We start from the raw sequence: 19,145 nt of genomic DNA, 5'->3' as shown, positions 1-19,145 counted from the left end.
GTTGTTTACTCAGGCCGAAACCCCGCCCCCTCCATCCTGTGTGCCGCCCTTCTGCTGCCCTCACCTCTCGGGGCAGTTGGCAGGAGAGGGGCTTTCCGAATCAACTATGAACCCTTGAAAGGGTAAATAAGGGAACTAGAAACACTGCAGACTGGTAGGGAATCCGTAGTCAAGGCATGGCGGACCGAGAAGCCCCAAAGCAAGGTCTTCGAGTATCAGGCTGAATGAAGAGTCCCAGACCCGCAGAGGAGTCCCGGACGCACCCACCCCGGCGGAATCCCCAAGGAGCACTGCAGCAGGGTGGAATGGCGGCGGCAGCGCAGTTCCGCAGGGCTGGTCTCCGCCCTTCGGTCTGTTTCATCCAACTGGCCGACCGGCACCCACAGGAGGCGGGAAGCAGGGGAAAGAGCGCTAACGCTGGGACGGGCGGGGCGCGTCAAGGAGCGTGTGACGTCACCCCGGGTGTGCGTAACGTGGGCGGAAGCGGAAGCGGCTCTGTTCGCCGCCTCTCCCACCGGCCCGATGAGCTGCAGCGGCTCCGGCGCGGACCCCGAACCGGCGCCGGCCTCCGCCGCTTCGGCCCCGGGCCCAGCGCCCGCGGTGTCGGCCCCCACCGCGCTGCCCGCCAGTACCGCCGCAGAGAACAAGGCCAGCCCCGCGGGGACAGCAGGGGGACCTGGGGCTGGAGCCACGGCTGGGGGCACGGGACCCTTGGCGGCGCGGGCCGGGGAGCCAGCCGAGCGGCGCGGGGCGGGTGAGGGCCGGGACGGGTGAGGGTGAGGTTGAGGGAAGCGCCCGGACTGGGCCCAGCGGTGGGTGAGGGCAGAGGGTGTAAGGCGGACCTAGCTGCGGCCCTGCACCTCCCGCCTCCGTGTCTCAGTTTGCTGGTTCTCCTTTAGCTCCGGTGTCGGCGGGCGGCGCGGCGCCCCCAGAGGGGCCCATGTCTAACGGGGTTTACGTACTGCCGAGCGCGGCCAACGGAGACGTGAAGCCAGTGGTGTCCAGCACGCCTCTGGTGGACTTCTTAATGCAGCTTGAGGATTACACGCCTACGGTGGGCTTCCTGCCTGAACAAGGCCATCTAGCCTCCTGTCACGCCAACTTTGAGCCACATCTCCGTGCTTTTCAGCGCCTTCGTCTTATATTTGCTTCCCTACTAGCTCTTGTGATTCCCCCCCCCCTGCCCACCCAAGCTGTGAGCTTCCCGATAACTAAGCTTATCCTCCACTTCCCTCACCCTTCTCTCTCTCAGCTCAGCAGGGCATAAGGCTAACACTGACAGTTGTCTTAATTGATTTCTCAGATCCCTGATGCAGTGACTGGTTACTACCTGAACCGTGCTGGCTTTGAGGCCTCAGACCCACGCATGTGAGTAAACTCAGGGCAGGTTAGAGCTTTGGGTGCTTTTGCAGGAATTGTTGTCCATCTCCTTCTCATACCATTTTTTTCTCTCTAGAATTCGGCTCATCTCCCTAGCTGCCCAGAAATTCATCTCAGATATTGCCAACGATGCCCTACAGCACTGCAAAATGAAGGGCACAGCCTCCGGCAGCTCCCGGAGCAAGAGCAAGGTGTGATGGGAGGCTCACTGAGTCAGTAATTCTCTTCCACAGCAGTGGAGGCTTAACTTATCCTGAAACCCATTTGGGGAAACTAAGTCCTAGGGGAGGTGTAAAACCTACTCAGGGTCACCCATCTGGGATTGAAGCCTGCGATTCCTGTGCTCAGTTGGTGTTCTTCCCTCTTCCCCCAGGACCGCAAGTACACTCTAACCATGGAAGACTTGACCCCTGCCCTCAGCGAGTATGGCATCAATGTGAAGAAGCCGCACTACTTCACCTGAGCCACCCAACCTAAATGTACTTGTCTGTCCCCATGTCCCCACATCAGCCTGTTTTCATAATAAACTTTATTGTGACAGGCGGGGCTGATCCCTCCCATGTTGGGAGACACCGTGTGACAAGTGACAAAGCTCTGAGCCCAGCCCCTTTTGGGGCCACAGCGTAAGGGATGGGGGCAGGGGATGGGCCCCATGGCTGGGGTAGTACCATGACTGGAGGCAGGGGAGGCAACCAGAAACCTGCTGCTTTGGGGAGGTGCATTTCCCCAACCATGTCCTGACATCTCTGGAGTTTAGGCAAAGACCTCCCAGTCCTACTTGTCCTGCATCTTCTCCAGGATAGGCACAATCATGTCAAATTTGGGTCGCTTAGCAGGGTCTTCATTCATGCAGATCTTCATGAGCTTACACACATGGGGAGAAATGCCTGGTGGGATAGTAGGCCGAAGGCCTTCCAGTGCCACCTGTGAATACAAGGAAAAAATGAGCCTCAGAATTTAAGTCTGTCATGTAAGGAGAAGCCTCTGGCCCTTGGGACAGAATTACTGTATATCTGAACAAATGTGGGAGGAACCCAGGCCCACTATAATTATTGTCACAAACACCACTCTTCCCCCAACATGAGTGTATGCAGTTCTGCTCTCACCTTCATTCCAATCTCCATATTGGAGAGGTCAGCAAAGGGTACTTCCCGTGTCACCAGTTCCCACAGAAGCACTGCAAAACTCCACATATCTGCTGAGCGTCTGTTTGTGTCTTCAGGCTTCTTCTGCAGAGCTGGAAGGATAGGGCTTATCTGTTCTGGCCACCTGGCCTGTTCTGTGTATGCCCTGCACTACGACTGAGCTGGTCCTTTTCTACCTCCCAACACAATGCCTTCACCCACCTTCAGGGGCTACCCAGGCAGGTGCATACATGCGCCCCGGGCACTGGAAAGAGAACTTGACATCGGCCATGCTGATTCTGGCAGTCATATCTTCATCAATCTGAGGAAGAAAAGATGGATATGTGGAAGGAGGTAAGTCCTAGATAGGCCAAGGACTTTTGGGGCCTGAGCCAGGAATGAACTTGTGGCCTTACCATTACACTACGGCTATTAAGTGCATGTCGTGGGATGAGGGGCTCTAATGTGTGAAGGAAGGCCATGCCCCTTGCCATATCCAAAGCAAACTTCACAGCCTGGCTCTGGTCCACAACAAAATCTAAGGAGGTAAGAGTCAAACAGTTCAGAGAGACTTAGGCACCCTTTCTCCCATCCCCTCCCCAATGAGATTCAGCATCCCTACTCACTGGTGCCTTCATGTAGTACATTGTAGAGGGATCCATATGGCATCCAGTGTGTGATGAGGGTGGGGTGAGGAGCAGGTGGAGACTGGCAGGCACCTAACACCGGGAGCACATTTGGATGCGAGAAAATCCTGGGAGAGGGAGAGAATGGTTAACATCCAGCATAAAAGTTCTCCCATCTCAGTGCTATTCAGGGTTCCTTGGAACTAGCAGCTTCCAGTTTGGGCCTTGCCCTACCTGAGCCGGGGACACTCCTCATTGAAGTCCCTGCTCTTCCTTGTACTCCAGTCTCGAACCTTCAGCACCTTAATGACAATGTCGTTCCCCTGCCAGCGGCCCTTCCATAGCTGAAGGACAGGTAGGATTAGGAGGCTTGAACTAAGGCCACCAATTCCTTGCCCACTAACTGGAAGAAAAACTTAAAACAGGCGCAGAGCAGGTAGTTTATAGGGGTTTAGGGAGGGAGGGGCAAGAAGAGCAGGGGTCACCTCTCCAGAGTGATTTTCATTGAGCTTTGCCAGAAAGTTGAGCTGTTTGAAGTCAATGCCGGAGTGTTTGTTCAGAGTTCCATTTCCTGAGAGAGAGTGCAGGTCAGGTACCCAGCTTCGCCCTAACCCAGCCCCAGGAGCCCAGAATTATTCCTTTCTACAACCCCTCCCAGCAGCAGTGACTCACGGGGCCGAGTGCGGGTGGTCCCCTTCCAGAATGTGTCCTTGTATGGAATACGGTTGAGATTTTGGCCCATCTTCTCTGCCCGCTCTGGGGAAGAAAAACAGTCTCAGAGCCGGGCGCGGTGGCTCACGCCTGTAATCTTAACACTGGGAGGCTGAGGTGGGAGGACTGCTTGAGCTCAGGAGTTCAAGAGCAGCATGAGCAACAGTGAGACCCCGTCTCTACTAAAAATAGAAAATTAGCTGACTGTCGTGGTGTGTGCCTATAGTCCCAGCTACTCAGGAGGCTGAGGCAGGAGGATTGCTTGAGCTCAGGAGTTTGAGTTTGCAGTGAGCCAGGATGATGCCACCATACTCTACCCAGGGTGATGGAGGGAGACTGTCCCCCGCCCAAAAAAAAAACCCAAAACAAACTAAAAACAAAAAAAACAGTCTCAGCCTGAGCTGTGGCATGGAGGAACTGGAGAGAGAAATCAGGCAGGGAGGAATGAGATGAGAACACAAGCTGAGGAGCAGGGATGGACCTCGGAGAAGCTCTCTGAGGGGTGCCTTGGCTTTGTCCACAGGCATCTCTCCATACTTGTTACAGATGCTGACAAGGGCTCCATTTGCCACCAGGTCCTGGAATGAAACAAGGTGGTTGTGATGAGGGCCCCTGGTACTTCCCTGGCAGTCATGACCAACCATGAATACACACATGCAGTACACAACCCTGTGAGTGTCACATAGTAGTACTGACAGGATGGGTTGAGGGTTCCAAAATCTCCCGCTCAGGCTTAGACTTTGCTTCCTACCCATCCTAGGACTCAGAGCCTGACTACTCACCTCTGCCACCTGGTCTTGGCCCCAAAAACAGGCATAGTGCAGGGGCACATTCCCATGCTCATTCACTGCATTGATGTCAGCTTTGTACTGCAGCAGCTGGGTCCCATGGCCAAACAAAAAGAAGAGGCAGAAGGCACAGTAAGTCCCAAATAAGATACTGGTGTCAGGGAATGGCAAAAGGGAGAAGAGTATACATACTTTATACTGTATGTTATAGTGCCTGTGACTGACCTCATGGCATGTATGTGATGTGGGTGACAGGTTCATACATACCTTCTGTACAATATCACGGTGTCCATGACTGGCTGCCAGGTGCAAGGGGGTGTCATCCCCACGGTTCATTACATTGATCCGTGCCCCCCGCATGATCAGCATCTCAACCACAGCAGAGCGGCCCTCTCGGCAGGCCCAGTGCAAGGGGGAGAAGCCATGATCGTCCCTTTGAGGAAGGGGCAATGGTCATTGAGCTGGAGGTGGGATGGGGGCAAAGGCTTTGACTCCTGAAAAACCGATAGTTACCCTGCGTAAAACTCTGGGAAGGCTTACCTCTCTAGGACTTTCTTCATGCTAGCAACTCCCAAAGCTGTCCAATTCAGACCTTCCCCTGAGCTTCAGACCCAACCAACCACCTAGATATCCCAACAACTCTATAATAAGATTCATTATCTTTACCACCTTCTTGACACCTCATTTCATTAATAATGTGGTAGCACTCTTCCCCTGGTTTCCCCTGTACCCTTTCTGCAACATCTATTGGTCCTTTCTGTTTTCCATTGCATCCTGTACATCCCCCTGCTGTAGCACTTGTCACATGGGGTTGTAAAAATCTGGACTGTACTTGTCTGTTAGACTATAAACTTCTTGAGGGAATGGATTGACAGAGGGTGTTCAGTGTGTGTTAATGGGGGTATCTTGGAGAAGGAAGGTCACAACTCGAGGGAGAAGAAGCAAGTTTACTGTTTGGCCCTGGAACTGAAAATCACATCTAAAAATGGAATGGAATTTAAATGATGTTTTGGAAGGATTTATGTTGAAAAAGAGAAATGCTTTTGATTATTGATGAGGCAGATCACAAACCACCACACAAAACAGGATTCTCCTACTTAGCAATCCTGGCATGGAAAACACAAGAAAATGAGAATGGCTGCTTCAGAATGAAAACTATATCTTACTTTTTTCTTTTCCCAAAGATGTGTATTTTATAAAGTAAAAGAATTGTAAAAACAAAACAAAACAATTGAGTTGGAACTGGGCCTGCCTGACAGCCTGGGGCCATAAAAGGAAATTCCCTCTAGTCCAGGGCTGCAGATCCAAGGGGCGGAGCAGGAGGCGGTCCATGGCCTAGGCAGGCAGCCTCCGGATGCCTAAGTGCTGCGGTCACTTCCCCTGTGGGGGCTCTAGGCAGGGCCTGGAGCTGATCAGGGGTCTGGACATCCAGATGCCCCCACAGCCAAAAAGGGGTAGGGGCGTGGCTTTTAACTTAATCATTTCCTTCCACAGCTTGTGTTCAGCTGCTTACACAGAAATAGCCAAAAGCTTTCCTCAGAGGAGGGTATCCCCAGGAAGCAATTACATCCCATTTATCAATCAGTCTTGCCTCCCAGACCTTTAATTTGTGCCCTGCCTTATCAACTTCTAGTACTGCCTGTGGCCCCCAGAGCAGGCCAAAAACTGGGGACAAAATTATGGGTATAAGGGTTGTGTTCACTGTCAGGCTGCCTGTCACCTCAAGGCCTAATGTTTTTTCTCAAGGAGACCTGCAGGGAATTAAGCCGCTTTTCATATCCAGCATATACCCAGCTTGTACCCCCATACCTTAACCCCTCAAACCAGCACCAAACCTTCCAGTTTCATTAATACCACCCCTCCCCCTTTGTCTTTTGGCAGCAACTTCCTAGATGCTAGCCCACTGGACAACTCTGCCTAGCCTCTATTTCCTCACCAACAAAATAGTAAAAGTGCTTATTGTCTTTATCAGAGCACTCTTTGAGAGTTATATAAAAAATGGAACAAATGACTTTGCAAATTATTAAGGAGAAATAGTGTAGAGCCTAATGGGTACCAGTGAAGAAGCCTGGACTGAGATGACAGGTGATCCTTACCTCTCAAACCTAAAAACTAAACTCTACCAACGTTAAAAAATAAAAAATTAAAATCTGCCACCCTGAATCACCATCACTATTGCTTTTCTTGCCTTCCTGGCTCAGCCAGCCTTAAAGAACTTGTCTGCATTCACTTTCTGTATTTCCTCACCTCCCATTCACTTTTCAACCTGCCATCAATCTGCTGCCTTGAGGCCAGAGACTATGATTCTGGGACTCTAGCACCCAGCACAAGAGGTGTTCAGCATAGTGCTTAAATGAAGGAACTCAATGTAGCCCAGTTTCACCTGTTACTCCTCTGAAGCAGCACTTACAGAGGTCATCAAATATATCCTAATTGTAAATTCAATGGTTACTTTTAAGTATTCATGTTCTTTGACCTTGCAGTAGCCTTACTACTGTTGACCATTCCCCCTTCATTAAAACATTCTTTTCTCTAAGTTTTACTCACACATTTTCCTATTTCTCCTTCAACTTGTAGCTTGTCCCCTGCCCTCTTGTCTTCCACTTTTCTGATGTACTCTCCTTCACACCCATGTCTTTAGGTATCATCTATATGCTGATAGCTCCCAAATCTGTGTCTCCAAGTCAGATCTCTCCTGAACTGCAACTCTGCGTCACCAACAACCTACTCAACATTTCCACATTGCTGCACTGTCACCTAACTTTAACATGTCTGGAATAGAACACCTCATCCTCCTTCAGCTTCCTCCATCTCAGTAAAAGCAACCACCGTCTCTCCAAGTGCCCAAGCCAGACCCTTGATCGTCATATTTGCCTTTCTTCAATTCCCACACTAAGTCCCCCAATACTTCATCCTAAAGACTTCTGGAATCGATCAATTCTCTCTTTTTCACCCACCCCATTTGTAGTCCAAACCATTGTCACTTCTAGGACGGACTAGGTAATTGCCTCCTTCCCCTTTGCTCTTCACAAAGCATCCAAGATGGTATTGAACAAATGGACAATTTCATCGTATCACTAAACAGCTTTAAAACCTTGCTCTTAGAATAAAGACCTTATTATAGCCTAAATATGATTGCATGATTTGGCTGACACTTGCAGACCTCTCAGTGTGTTATCGTCTGTCCTTTTCCACTTGTACCCAATACTTCTGCCCACAGAGATCTTCTATCTTCCAGGCATAGGGAACTCCAGACAATTTCGTGGCACTCTCCGCTCTGTGTCTTGCCTCCTAGCTTTTGCGCATGCAGTTCAGGGAGGCAGATTTGAGCAGAATCTTGACTGCTGAAGAAGAGTTCCACACTGCTTCCTCTGTGGAGACCCTCTGCCCCCCACAGGCTAAGCTTAGCACTCATCACACTAGATGGCAAAGTCAGCCGCCCCCACCAGACATGAGCACCCCACGCAGCCGAGGGGAGTAGATCTCTACCCTTACTCTCATCCACTAGCTACTTCAGCTCACCCCTGGTTGAGGTCGTTCTCCGTGTTGTCCAGCCACAGGCGCACGGCAACAGCATTGCCTTCCCGGCACTGAGTGAAAATGTCGTCCATAGCAGCGTCCCGGCGCTGAGTCCCCCGGATTGGGGAAGCCTGGGGACTGGGGTTAGGGGAGTGGGGGGATCCAGGGAAGGAGAATGAACCCCAAGCTTTGTCCTATACGGGAGAGAAGTGTTGGGGGTGGGAGTCTGTGAAGGAGTTCAGGGCAGCAGGATGATCCCAGACTGTGTCCTCTGGGCGCAAGGGAAAGGCGGGTCCGGGCGGGGCAGGAGGTGATTAAGTAGTAGTTATGTCTTGAACTGATGTCAGAGAGCGGGCACGAAGACCCTACCCCCGAACAGAGCTGGGGGAAGGGAGGAGGTTCAGGCTCTGTATGCCCTGGGGGAGGGAATCAGGGGTCCTCCCAGGTTGGCCCCCGTTCCTTACTCGGAACTCAGGTGGAGTGAAGGATAACGGGTTGGCAGGGACCCAGTCTGGGGCAGGAGGGCTCGGGTTCTCGCGCACTCACCGGGACTCGAGCTGAAGGCTCCTTCTCCGGGGAACTCCCGTCCGGCCGCGCCCGCCACCCGGCCCCGCCCCGCCCCTGGCCCTCTCTGGCCAGCGCGGGCCGCCTTCGCTCCCTTCCCACCCCCTCCTTTGCCCTTCTAGCCTACTACTGTCTAAACTCAATGGTTCTCTGCGCCGCGCCGGCCGCTCTAGCCGCCTCCGGCTCTCGCGCTCTGGTTTCCGGCTTCGCTCTGGCTGAAGGCTCTGGCTCCCGGACGCGCTCCGCACGCGGAGAGGAGAGTGGCCTCCGCGACCCTGCGCTCCAGACCCGCATGTTCGAGGAGCCTGAGTGGGCCGAGGCGGCCCCAGCAGCCTTGGGCCTAGGGGCTGTGACCTCACAGCCTTGGCCCGCAGCAGCCTCTCAAAGCAAGGTGAGTCGCCCCGCAGGCCAGTGGGAGCTGTTTCAAGGCATGATGAGGACCCTGGTGGGTGCCGCCGCTAGAGCACGCCTTGTGTATGTCCTGGGGGGAGGACCCCCTGTGTTGGGACTGTTAGGGCCGAGTCCTTGATCTGAAGATCCAGGAACTAACTGCCAAAAGAAAGTGCCGTTGGAATTGAGAGTTGCTGAGTAGAAGTTGGAAGTGAAGAGGGTTCCTCAGACAGGAAAAGCACATGCAGAGGCCCTAGGGCAAGAGAGCATGTTCTGTTAGAGTCGCACAAAAAAGTGCTCTGTGTGGCTGGAGCTCAGAGTAAATGAGAGGGGATGCTGTTCAAGTTGAAAAGGTAGGTTAGAAGCTTTGCATATATTAAGGATAGAGAGAAGCTAATGAAATGTTGTTTAGCGATAGAATGGTTTCTTAGGATTTGTATTTTGTAAAAGTCATTAATTACAGTGTGGAATGGATTGGAGAAAGTGAGAGTGGGTGACAGCAAAGAGTTGTTAGTATTACCTACCGTTCAAGGGAGGATGTATGGAACTGAGAACCTCCAAGGTAAGTGCCTGGCCTATGACCACCCAGTAGGGCTTCAACCCAGAATCAGCCTCCTGGACAATAGACCTTCTCCTTTGAGCCTCTGCAGATGTGAGGGCTTCTGTACTTCCTCAGGTTTTTCCTTTGGTCGGCTTCCAACATGGAATCTGCCTGTTTTGCTCCCTCCTTTTCATCCTGTCAGCGCATTGCCATAATCCAGGCCACTGGCCTCTCTCTCTGCAGCTTCTCCCCTTCAGTTTGTTCTCTACACTGCAGCTGGAAACATATTTCATACACATGTGTCATCATGTCCCTCTTGTGTTCAGAAACCTTCCTCCCCTTATGGAAAGGTATTGGCTGGAGACAAAAGACTGAGAGGGTTGGAACTCCTGGTCTTTGGTCTTGGTCTTGTTGCTTGTGACCTTAGCACATTCCTCTGGGGGAATCTCCATTACCTTATGTGCACATCGGAGAAAGTGGGGTAGGTGGCTTCTCTGCCCTCCAGCCTCCCAGATATTGGGATGGTGACAGGAAAATTCATATGAGTCTGGCAGGCTTCACAACAAGCTAGTTAATTTGACTGGGAAGAATCCAGATACCTTTTCCAGTGTTTGAATCAGGTTCCCATCTCTCTGCTCTTATTCTCTAGGCCTCATCCATTCTCCTCAGCCCTGCTCTCATCCTTTGTTTTCCCCTAGGGCTCCAAGCATCGCCAGCTCCTAGCTACATTACGGGCCCTAGAGGCAGCATCTCTTTCCCAGCAACCCCCTAGCCTACCTAGCAGTGACTCTGAGGAGGAGGAGGTAGAAAGAATAAAGAAACGCCCCAAAAACCCATCATTTGCCAGTGCCTCTGCTGAAGTAGGGGAGAAAAGGAAGAAGAAATGTCAAAAACAGAGCCTGAGTGCCTCTGAGGAAAGGGAAGTGGAAAGGAAGAAGTGTCATAAACGGGCTCTTCTTGGCAATGACTCTGCTGAAGAAGAGAACAAAAAGAGGAAACACCAGAAACATGCCCTTTCAAACCCAGCCCAGCACCTGGACAGTGTTGACCATTCAGGTACTATCTGATGTGTTTGCAGTGGGGTAGGGGGTGAGCTGATTCTACATATAGCAGAGATTACCTACCATTCTTAGTACTGGGGTTAATGGTGTACTTAGTAAGAAGTACTTTTATCTCTGTCTCTCTGTCTCAAGGACAAGGGTATCGCCAGGATGACTTGCCAAGCCTCTGAATTTAGGAGATCTTGCCCCAAATACACCTTTCCGTCTTCTTCCGTGCAGGTCCCAAAGCCTGGAAGAGTAGTGCTACAAAGGACCCACCCAAGCCAAACCTTGAGTCCATTTCCCCTAAACCCCCCCATACCCTGAGCCGCAAGCAGTGGCGGAACCGACAGAAGAACAAGCGGAGACACAATAACAAGTTTCGGCCACCTCAGGTGGCAGACCAGACTGCAGCCCAGGCCCCCGCAGAGGAGACAGATGTGCCTCCTTCCCACAGGGCAGACAGCCATGAGGCTCGTGCTGGGGCTCTGCGAACCCGCATGGCACAGCGGCTGGATGGGGCCCGATTTCGCTACCTCAATGAACAGCTGTACTCAGGGCCCAGCAGTGCTGCACAACGTCTCTTCCAGGAAGACCCTGAGGCTTTTCTTCTTTACCACCGCGGTTTCCAGAGCCAAGTGAAGAAGTGGCCACTGCAGCCGGTGGACCGCATTGCCAAGGATCTTCGCCAGCGGTGAATGGGGGTTGGGCACTGTGAGAAGCCATGTGGGTCAGTCGTGGGCTCAGACCAGGCTAGTATATGACCCCTGCCTTCCACTCCTAGGCCTACGTCGCTAGTGGTGGCTGACTTTGGCTGTGGGGATTGCCGCCTGGCTTCAAGTATCCGGAATCCTGTACACTGCTTTGACTTGGCCTCTTTGGACCCCAGGGTCACTGTGTGTGACATGGCCCAGGTATACCTCTCTATGAATCCGGCTTGTGCTCTAGACCCAACCTCCGTATACTAAGCTCTTTAGCCCTTCCTCTCTGCAACCCACTTTCCCTATTTGGGGTCCAGCCCTAACACTCAGTGCTGGCTTTCTACTTCTGACACGGTATGCCTTACAATACCCCCACTCTCCACAGGTGCCTCTGGAGGATGAGTCTGTGGATGTGGCTGTGTTTTGCCTTTCATTGATGGGAACCAACATCAGAGACTTTCTAGAGGAGGCAAATCGAGTGCTGAAGCCAGGGTAGGAGCCCCTAGGTCACAGATGCATTGTTTATAGACATGCATGTGCATGTATTTACATAGGAATTTCCTTCTTAGGGGTCTCTTGAAAGTGGCCGAGGTCAGCAGCCGCTTTGAGGATGTTCGGGTTTTTCTAGGGGCAGTGTCCAAGCTGGGCTTCAAGGTCATCTCCAAGGTGAGGGCCCCAACAAGCCTGTCCCTATTTTTAATCTCACGTGTGGCCCTTTTCAGGGTAATGGTGTTTGGGAAGGAGGCCATAGGCACGGGAACAGACATTTTGCTCCCCAAGAGCACAATGTAAGGGGTAGCCTGGGGAAGCTTTCTGAGCAGAGGCAGCATGTGGAAGGAAGTGTTTTGAGGAGTTGGGGTGAGGATTTGGATCTCACTGGATCTCTTCTGCCCCTAGGACCTGACAAACAGCCACTTCTTCTTGTTTGATTTTCAAAAAACTGGGCCCCCTCGGGTAGGGCCCAATGCTCAACTCTCAGGCCTGAAGCTTCAGCCATGTCTCTACAAGCGCAGGTGACCTCTGGATCTCCCTTGAAAGGGAAGACAGAACTTGAACTTCAGGGTCAGAAGTCTAAAGACCATGAGCCACAACCTGGTACTACCCTTTCTCCACCCCAAGAACAACGTGTGGTAAAACCCCTGGCTCAGCCCTGCTTTACTGAAGGCTTCTTGGTTACAGGAAGCATAAAGTCACTTGGGTGAGGTAAAGAATAAGGAGTTTATTGTGAGAACGTGGGGATATCTAGGAATCACCTTAGGTGTCATGAAAACTAGATGGTTTGTAATTTAAAGCACCTCTGGGTTTGGCTTCTCTTTCCATCTCAAAAGCCACATGGCCTTTCTGTCCTGGCATCTCTGCTCTCTTCTGATCTGCCTGCAGAACAGCTTCCTCTGCTCACCCGTAGCTTCTGCTCCTGCAGCTTCAGTCTGCCCAGGCCTTCAAGGCTGCACAAAGGTAGCTGTTGCTTCTTGGCTCTGGGGCAACTGGTAGTCCATCAACATCCTGACTCAGCACGTCAATGTGAGCTACCAGGTCAAGACTTGGGATGTCCCTGTACTAAGCATTTCTAGTGGTTCATCTTTCCCCTCTGTCCTCATCTCCATCTTTAGAGTCATGTACACCAAACCACTCCCACCACCTATTGTCTTGTGGGACCTTGGGGTATATGTGGCTAATAGCATAGATCTTGGAATCATGTAGAGCTGGATTCAAATCCTGGCCTACCACTTCGAGCTGGGAGTCATTTAATCTCTGAATATCACATTCCTTTTTTGGAAAATGGCAGAGTTCCTGTCTTACAGGGCTGGTGTGTGGGTTAACTGAGGAAATCCATAGCCAGGGCTGGGAACATGGGAGATGTTCAATAAACTTGCTGTGGCTTTCTTGTGTCATTAGCCTTACTGTTCTTTGAAGACCTTTCCTAGGCTCGTTGGAAGTTGAATGGTAAAGAATAGATTTGTTGACTAAGATGGGGAGACCTCAGGACAGGCCTTTCAACAGGCTTATTTCTTAGGATATTTTAGAGACTCTTAGTCTCTGAAATTCTGAACTGTCCTTGGAAGGGGTAGTGAGGGAGCTGGGTCTCTGTTCATAAACAACTGATTAATGCCATGTGGGAGTGGGAGGTTGGGCTGTTCATTGGCAGGAGGGTCTGTCCGTTGTTTCTGCCTGTTTTCTTTCTTATGCTCAGCAGGACAGCTGGGGTCTCCCTTCCTTCCTCCCATACTTAAAATTTGGATTCTCCCTTTGCCTGTTCTGGCTCAGGCCACCTGAGTAAACATCTCTCTGAATCTGATGCAGGCCCCAGGCCTTCCTAGCAGCCCCTGTAAGTCACCCTGATTCTGAAAGCAGAACTCTCCTGAGCTTTATCTGGGTCCTTCCTGCTCCATCATTGGCTTCAGGACAAGCTCTTGTTCGAGTCCATGCCTGGACTTCAATGTCTAACGTTAAGAGCCTAGGCAGAAGAGAGAAAAAAAGTATATTTCCTTAAGAAATAACAGCATGCCCTCTGTTTAAGGAACAATGAGACCAGTGTGGCTAGAACAGATTGAGGCAGAGGCAAGAGTAGTAGGAGGTAAGTGGGAGTGGGAAGGGGTTGTTCCCACACTGAAAGGCAGGGGCTTTCAAACTTCAGATGCCTTAGAATCACCTGGAAGACTCTTTACAATGTAAATTTCTAAGCCCTCTCCCAGAGTTCCTGATTTGGTAGATCAGGGTAGAGCCCCAGAATTTCTTTTCTGGTTGCTTTTTCTTAGTGAAGCAGGAAGCAAATTTATCAGTTGAGAGTGAGAATGGGGAAGAGCTCGGGGTTTTGAGGAGAGGAGAATGTGAATATTGTTTCTAGGAGAAGGAATGCATGAAATAACGAAATATAGTATGATTGCTGACAGCATTCATAGCACACATAAGGTTCAGGGTCATAAAGTAAAGAGGATGGTTGAGATGGGAGGAGACTGGTACAAGATTGCCTAGCAGAGAGCTTGTTATTCTGAGACAGCTGGGCTGTCAGAACCCAACCCCCTCCTTTGGGGGAGAGGGCAGGTTTGTGCCCTCTCACCTCAAATCTAGTTGGGGATTCCACTGGGATCATTTGGAAAACTGGAGGTGTTTATTCCTACAGCTAAGGAATGCTGAGCCTGGAGTCTTGACTCCTGCCCTGGGAATGTAGAGGGCAAGCAGAGTCTCACTAACTGGTTCAACAGTGGAGCCAGGGGAGTGCTGCTACTTTTGCAATGGCCTGCATTTCTAGAATTTGTCCTGGCAAATGATGCATGAGTGTATCCTCTGCACACCTTGCAGGAGAGGGGGGAGTGTGGGATGGTCTTGGGTCCTGTCCAGTAGGACCATTGAAGAGGCAAGGAGACCTGAGCACAATGAAGCTAGGAAGGCTGAGGAGGGAGCTGCATCCACCAGGGTCAAGGGAACTGCAGAGAGGGGACAACAGAGATTCCCCCTTTAAATACCTGCCAGGCCCGTAGGGCATGGAACTGCCAAGTCAAGCCAGACTGTTTTATCCTCCTACATTTCTTCTCAGAGCCCATAGCAGCAATTAGGTGGTAAGAAGAGCAAAGAGCATACAGATCACTCCTCTCTTCTCTAGTGTAGGCTGCTTGACTTAGATGGGGTGGAGCTGGGAGGAGAAAATGTTTAAAGCTACAACAGGTGCAGATTATTTATTGTTACACAAGATTAGATATTCTAATTAGTTAATTAAGATTATGTTTATGCTTTAAACTGATCATAGGACTATCATTAATTAAGAATGTCACAGGCTTGCTGCAGCTTTTCTCCAGCAGGGAAGAAATACACCTCAATGAAGTTTGAGGAGTGGTAAGAGAGAAAAATAAAGAGTTGGGTTTGGATGTCAATCTATGCCTTGAGCTCGTTCAGCATCCCTTTTAGAGGTCTCCAAGTAAACACTTAATTGCTTCTGCAGTTATTGGTGTGCTCCAACTTCTCTTCCCGTAATACAGTCCTAAGGGAACACAGTTCCAAAAGAAACGACATGATCTTGGCAGAGACACAGCTCAGCTCCAAACACTGAGCCATTTACGTAATTGCACAAAACTCTCTACAGCTTTTCACAGACAGAGACCAGTAGTTAGAACCTTTCATCCCTGGGTCGTCCTCTTTCCCAGGTGACTTTTCTGACCAGCCACCTGTTTCTGGGATATTCGACTCCTGCAGTAACTGCTTTGTTGGTTTCATTGCTTTTACTCCTGTCCCCAAAGCAATTAATTTTCCACACAGCCAAGTGATCTTTTTAAAATGTAAATCAGATTATATCACTTCTCTGCCTAAAATCCTTCAATGGATTCTCATTGCCCCAAGAACAAAAGACAGACTCCTTCCCAGGCCCTACGTGATCTTGCCCAGGCCTCCACCTCCAGTTGCATCTTAACCCACTCCTGTCCTCTCACAAAACTCCAGCAACGCAGGCTTTTTATTCCTTAGGGATTTCAAGCCATTTCTACTTTTACACATGCTGCTCTGTCTTCCTAGAATACTCTTCCCCAGTGAGCTCATTTTCATCTTCCAGATCTTTACAGCAGCATCACCTTTTCTTCTATGGAAGAAAATGGCCATTTGCTCACCAAAATGTTCTCCACATTTGGAAACTACATTTCCCAGCTCCATGCATCTAGGTAGGGCTGTGTTAATAGTTCTCACCAATGGAAAGTGAGCAGAAGTGATATTTTAGTACCTGACCAAGACCAGTTAAAGGGTAGTTGAGCCTTTTCCATGTTCTCCCACTCCCTCCTCTACCTGCTAAGGTGACCTTGAAGCACATGGTTTGAAGGTAATAGTCATAGCATGGAAGAAGTCTGGATACCTAAATCACTACTTGGAGAATAGCTTTGTGACCAGGAACATCCACATTGGCCTTTGAACAAGAAATACACTTCTGTTGTGTTCAGTGTAGTGCATTTGGGGGTGTTGCAGTGGTTGTCACTTTATACCCTGGATATATCTTCTATGGACATCCTATCCACCTTACTCTTGACCTCAGAACCCTCTTTGCTTCCTTCAGGGTGCTTCAAACATTTGATGATCTATCCAGGTGCCAGTCAGCATTTTCTACTTGTCCCATGAATTTAAAATTGGAAAAATACATCATTTTGATTGTGAGCTCTCCAAAAAAAATCCTACTAAAGAATGCTTTAAACAGATTAGATATTTTTTTTTCTCATGTAACAAGAAGCCTGAAGGTAGGTGACTTGGCATTGGTTCAGAAGCTCAAGGAGGTTAGGAGGAGGTCTCTGTGATTCACTTGGTCTCTTGATTCTCATGGTCATAAGATGGTATGTTCTTAACTAAGCAGAGATACCCTACTTACTAGTAGACTTCTTGGGAGTCTCCCTGATTGCCACAGCTCCTATCTTTTTGGCTTCTCTTCAAGGGTCCTTCTACATTGTTAGTATGTTCATATATAAATGTGTTCCATTATTCCCTATAACTTAACTGAGATCAATCTAAAATATGAACATTTTAAACGTTTTTCTTCCCCCTGCCTTTCCACATCTCAGGGACCTTTCAGCAACTCATCCAATCCAAAGCTGCTCTTTTGCCAGTTCAGTGGGGTGGGGGAACATGAACTGTTTCTTTGACTCATTCTTTACTTCCTCTGTCTCTTCTAGGATTGGAATGGGGGAGGGTGTGTTAGAGGGAGAAAGACTAAACTTACGTGGTTAATGTATATATCATTGGTGTGTTATATCAAGACATTGTTTAAATGTTGACTCTTGTGTGAGGCGTTGGGGTTCTCTGGAGCAGGAGCTTGTGCACTGACTTTGGTTGTCTCCTTGTGATACACATCCCACGCTGCCCTCAGCTCCTGAGCTCCTGACCCTGATAGTGCCTCCTAGTGCTGAAGTGCTCCATCCTAGCAGATAGCCCTCCTAGGAGAGGTCCCAGCAAATCCTCAAGACTGGTTACCTTTTAAGGAACCCACAGGAAACTCATACATGTCTGTCATGCCAAATGTGGAAGTACAGCCCAGCCAGCAGCTGGCTTTTCTCTCCCTGCCCTGCACCAGCCAGCCTGTTTCTGACTTCTCCATGTGAGAATTAAGCACCAGTCTGTACTCATATGGCTCCAAATCCTCATAAGTGATTCAAGTTATGTTCTCCCAAGAATCCTCCACCCCAGACTTCACCCCAGTGGCCAGGTGGAGATGGGTCTGTAAGTTTCTGAGCTTAGAAAGCCTCTTGCTAGATGATGTAATGCTGAATGAATGTAATGTCTCCCTCCTGTGGGAATATAAAATGTCTACAAATGGTCCTATTGGAGCCTTCCTCACTCGGTTTAGGAGGGAGGGAACAGCATGCTCCTTTGCCTTGCAGGGAGAAGTTCTCCCTATTCCTAAAGATTCCTGTCAAGACATCTTTCATTTCTAATCTCATATAGTAGAAAGGGTGGTGGTCTCTGAATCAGCTTTAACATCTTGTAGATATATCTAGCACATTTATTTAGAATGTGTTGATACTTATTACCTCTTGTCCTCAGTTTTAGTGTGTTATTATAGATCTTAGGCTACGAAAAAACTCTCATTTAATATTTTCTCTTAGGCAGGTATTGTTGGGAAATGTGAAATTTTCTTTTGTGTGTATGTGCTTTATTTATACAGACTATTGTCTACAAATCTTGTCTTATTTCCTACTTTTTTAAAAAAAATCACTCAACTGTGTGGTTGGTTGGTGGGTTGGTCGGTTTGGTTTTTTTTTTTTTTTTTTTTTTTTTTTTTTGAGATGAGGTCTCACTATATTGCGTAGGCTGGTCTCAAACTCCTGGGCTCAAGTGATCCTCCTGACTCACCCTCTTGAGTAGCTAGAATTACAGGTGCTCACCACTGCTTCTTCTAGCTTTTAACTGTGTTTTGAATATCCATCCATATATCAGTCAGGACCCAGACAGGAAAATAGAAACCACACTAAATATTTCAAGAAGAGGGCTTTTATTTATTTTTAAAATTTTTTTATTTAGACCATTAAAAAATTTTTTTTTCTATTTATTTTTATATGTATATATTCATGGGGTACAAATGCAATTTTGCTACATTGATATATTACATTGTGGTGAAGTCAGGGCCTTTGGTGCATACATCACTGAAGCAACACACATTGTACCCGCCAAGCAACCTCCCATCATCCACTCTCCCACCCCTCCAAGTCTCCACTGTCCATCATTCCATACTCTATGTCCGTTGTATACACATTATTTAGCCCCCACTTATAAATGACAATATGCAGTATTTGTGTCTGAGTTGTTTCACTGAATATAATAGCCTCCAGTTCTATCTATGTTGCTGCAAAAGACATAATTTCATTCTTTTTTATGGCTGAACAGTACTCCAGTGTGTGTGTGCACACTGCATTTTCTTTATCCAGTCCTCCTGTTGATGGACACTTAGGTTGATTCCATATCTTTGCTATTGTGAATAGTGCTGCTATAAACATATGAGTGCAGATGTCTTTTTTTATTGATTGATTTATTTTCCTTTGGGTAGATGCCTAGTAGTAGAATCGCTGGATTGAATGGTAGTTCTATTTTTAGTTCTTTGAGAAATCTCCATACTGTTTTCCATAGAGGTTGTACTAATTTACATTCCCACCAACAGTGTGTAAGAGTTAAGAAGAGGGTTTTTAATACAGAAAATTGATTACAGGTATTAAAACTCTGAAAGAGTAGAAAGAAGATGCAGATGTAATTCAAAAATTAATGACTGTAGATAACAGTTAACACCCACATATAATCAGATAA

The 19,145-nt window shown here is 49.0% G+C and overlaps 3 protein-coding genes across 6 annotated transcripts; 2 read left to right on the top strand and 1 right to left on the bottom strand.

The window, feature by feature from the left end:
• Positions 1-477: 477 nt before the first annotated feature.
• TAF10 (TATA-box binding protein associated factor 10) lies at positions 478-1,920 on the top strand. Its single transcript, XM_045557395.1, has 5 exons — positions 478-754; positions 900-1,054; positions 1,304-1,368; positions 1,457-1,571; positions 1,754-1,920. Exons 1-5 carry the CDS (start codon positions 523-525, stop codon positions 1,841-1,843), a joined length of 657 nt encoding a protein of 218 aa, XP_045413351.1. The 5' UTR covers positions 478-522; the 3' UTR covers positions 1,844-1,920.
• On the bottom strand, positions 1,892-8,773 carry ILK (integrin linked kinase). 4 transcript variants are annotated; one of them, XM_045557391.1, is made up of 13 exons: positions 8,695-8,773; positions 8,152-8,286; positions 4,897-5,062; positions 4,624-4,719; positions 4,323-4,419; positions 3,803-3,886; positions 3,616-3,701; positions 3,365-3,474; positions 3,131-3,258; positions 2,921-3,042; positions 2,727-2,826; positions 2,487-2,617; positions 1,892-2,304 (listed from the first exon to the last, which is right to left on the bottom strand). In XM_045557391.1, the coding sequence occupies exons 2-13, from the start codon at positions 8,238-8,240 to the stop codon at positions 2,155-2,157; spliced, it is 1,359 nt and encodes a 452-aa protein (XP_045413347.1). In that variant the 5' UTR covers positions 8,241-8,286; positions 8,695-8,773; the 3' UTR covers positions 1,892-2,154. The 4 variants fall into 4 exon arrangements, with proteins under 4 accessions (XP_045413347.1, XP_045413348.1, XP_045413349.1 ...); XM_045557392.1 differs by having other exon boundaries at positions 8,152-8,342; positions 8,695-8,769; XM_045557393.1 differs by having other exon boundaries at positions 8,152-8,219; positions 8,695-8,712.
• A 55-nt stretch (positions 8,774-8,828) lies between these two features.
• RRP8 (ribosomal RNA processing 8) lies at positions 8,829-17,664 on the top strand. The gene is made up of 7 exons (XM_045557390.1): positions 8,829-9,103; positions 10,342-10,699; positions 10,924-11,377; positions 11,468-11,597; positions 11,770-11,876; positions 11,954-12,050; positions 12,282-17,664. Exons 1-7 carry the CDS (start codon positions 8,855-8,857, stop codon positions 12,399-12,401), a joined length of 1,515 nt encoding a protein of 504 aa, XP_045413346.1. The 5' UTR covers positions 8,829-8,854; the 3' UTR covers positions 12,402-17,664.
• Positions 17,665-19,145: the final 1,481 nt, after the last annotated feature.

This window comes from Lemur catta, chromosome 7, assembly GCF_020740605.2.
Source record: "Lemur catta isolate mLemCat1 chromosome 7, mLemCat1.pri, whole genome shotgun sequence".
Lineage (NCBI taxonomy): Eukaryota > Metazoa > Chordata > Mammalia > Primates > Lemuridae > Lemur > Lemur catta.
The sequence above is the reverse complement of the archived record's forward strand: the minus strand, read 5'-3'. Positions and strand labels throughout refer to the sequence as shown.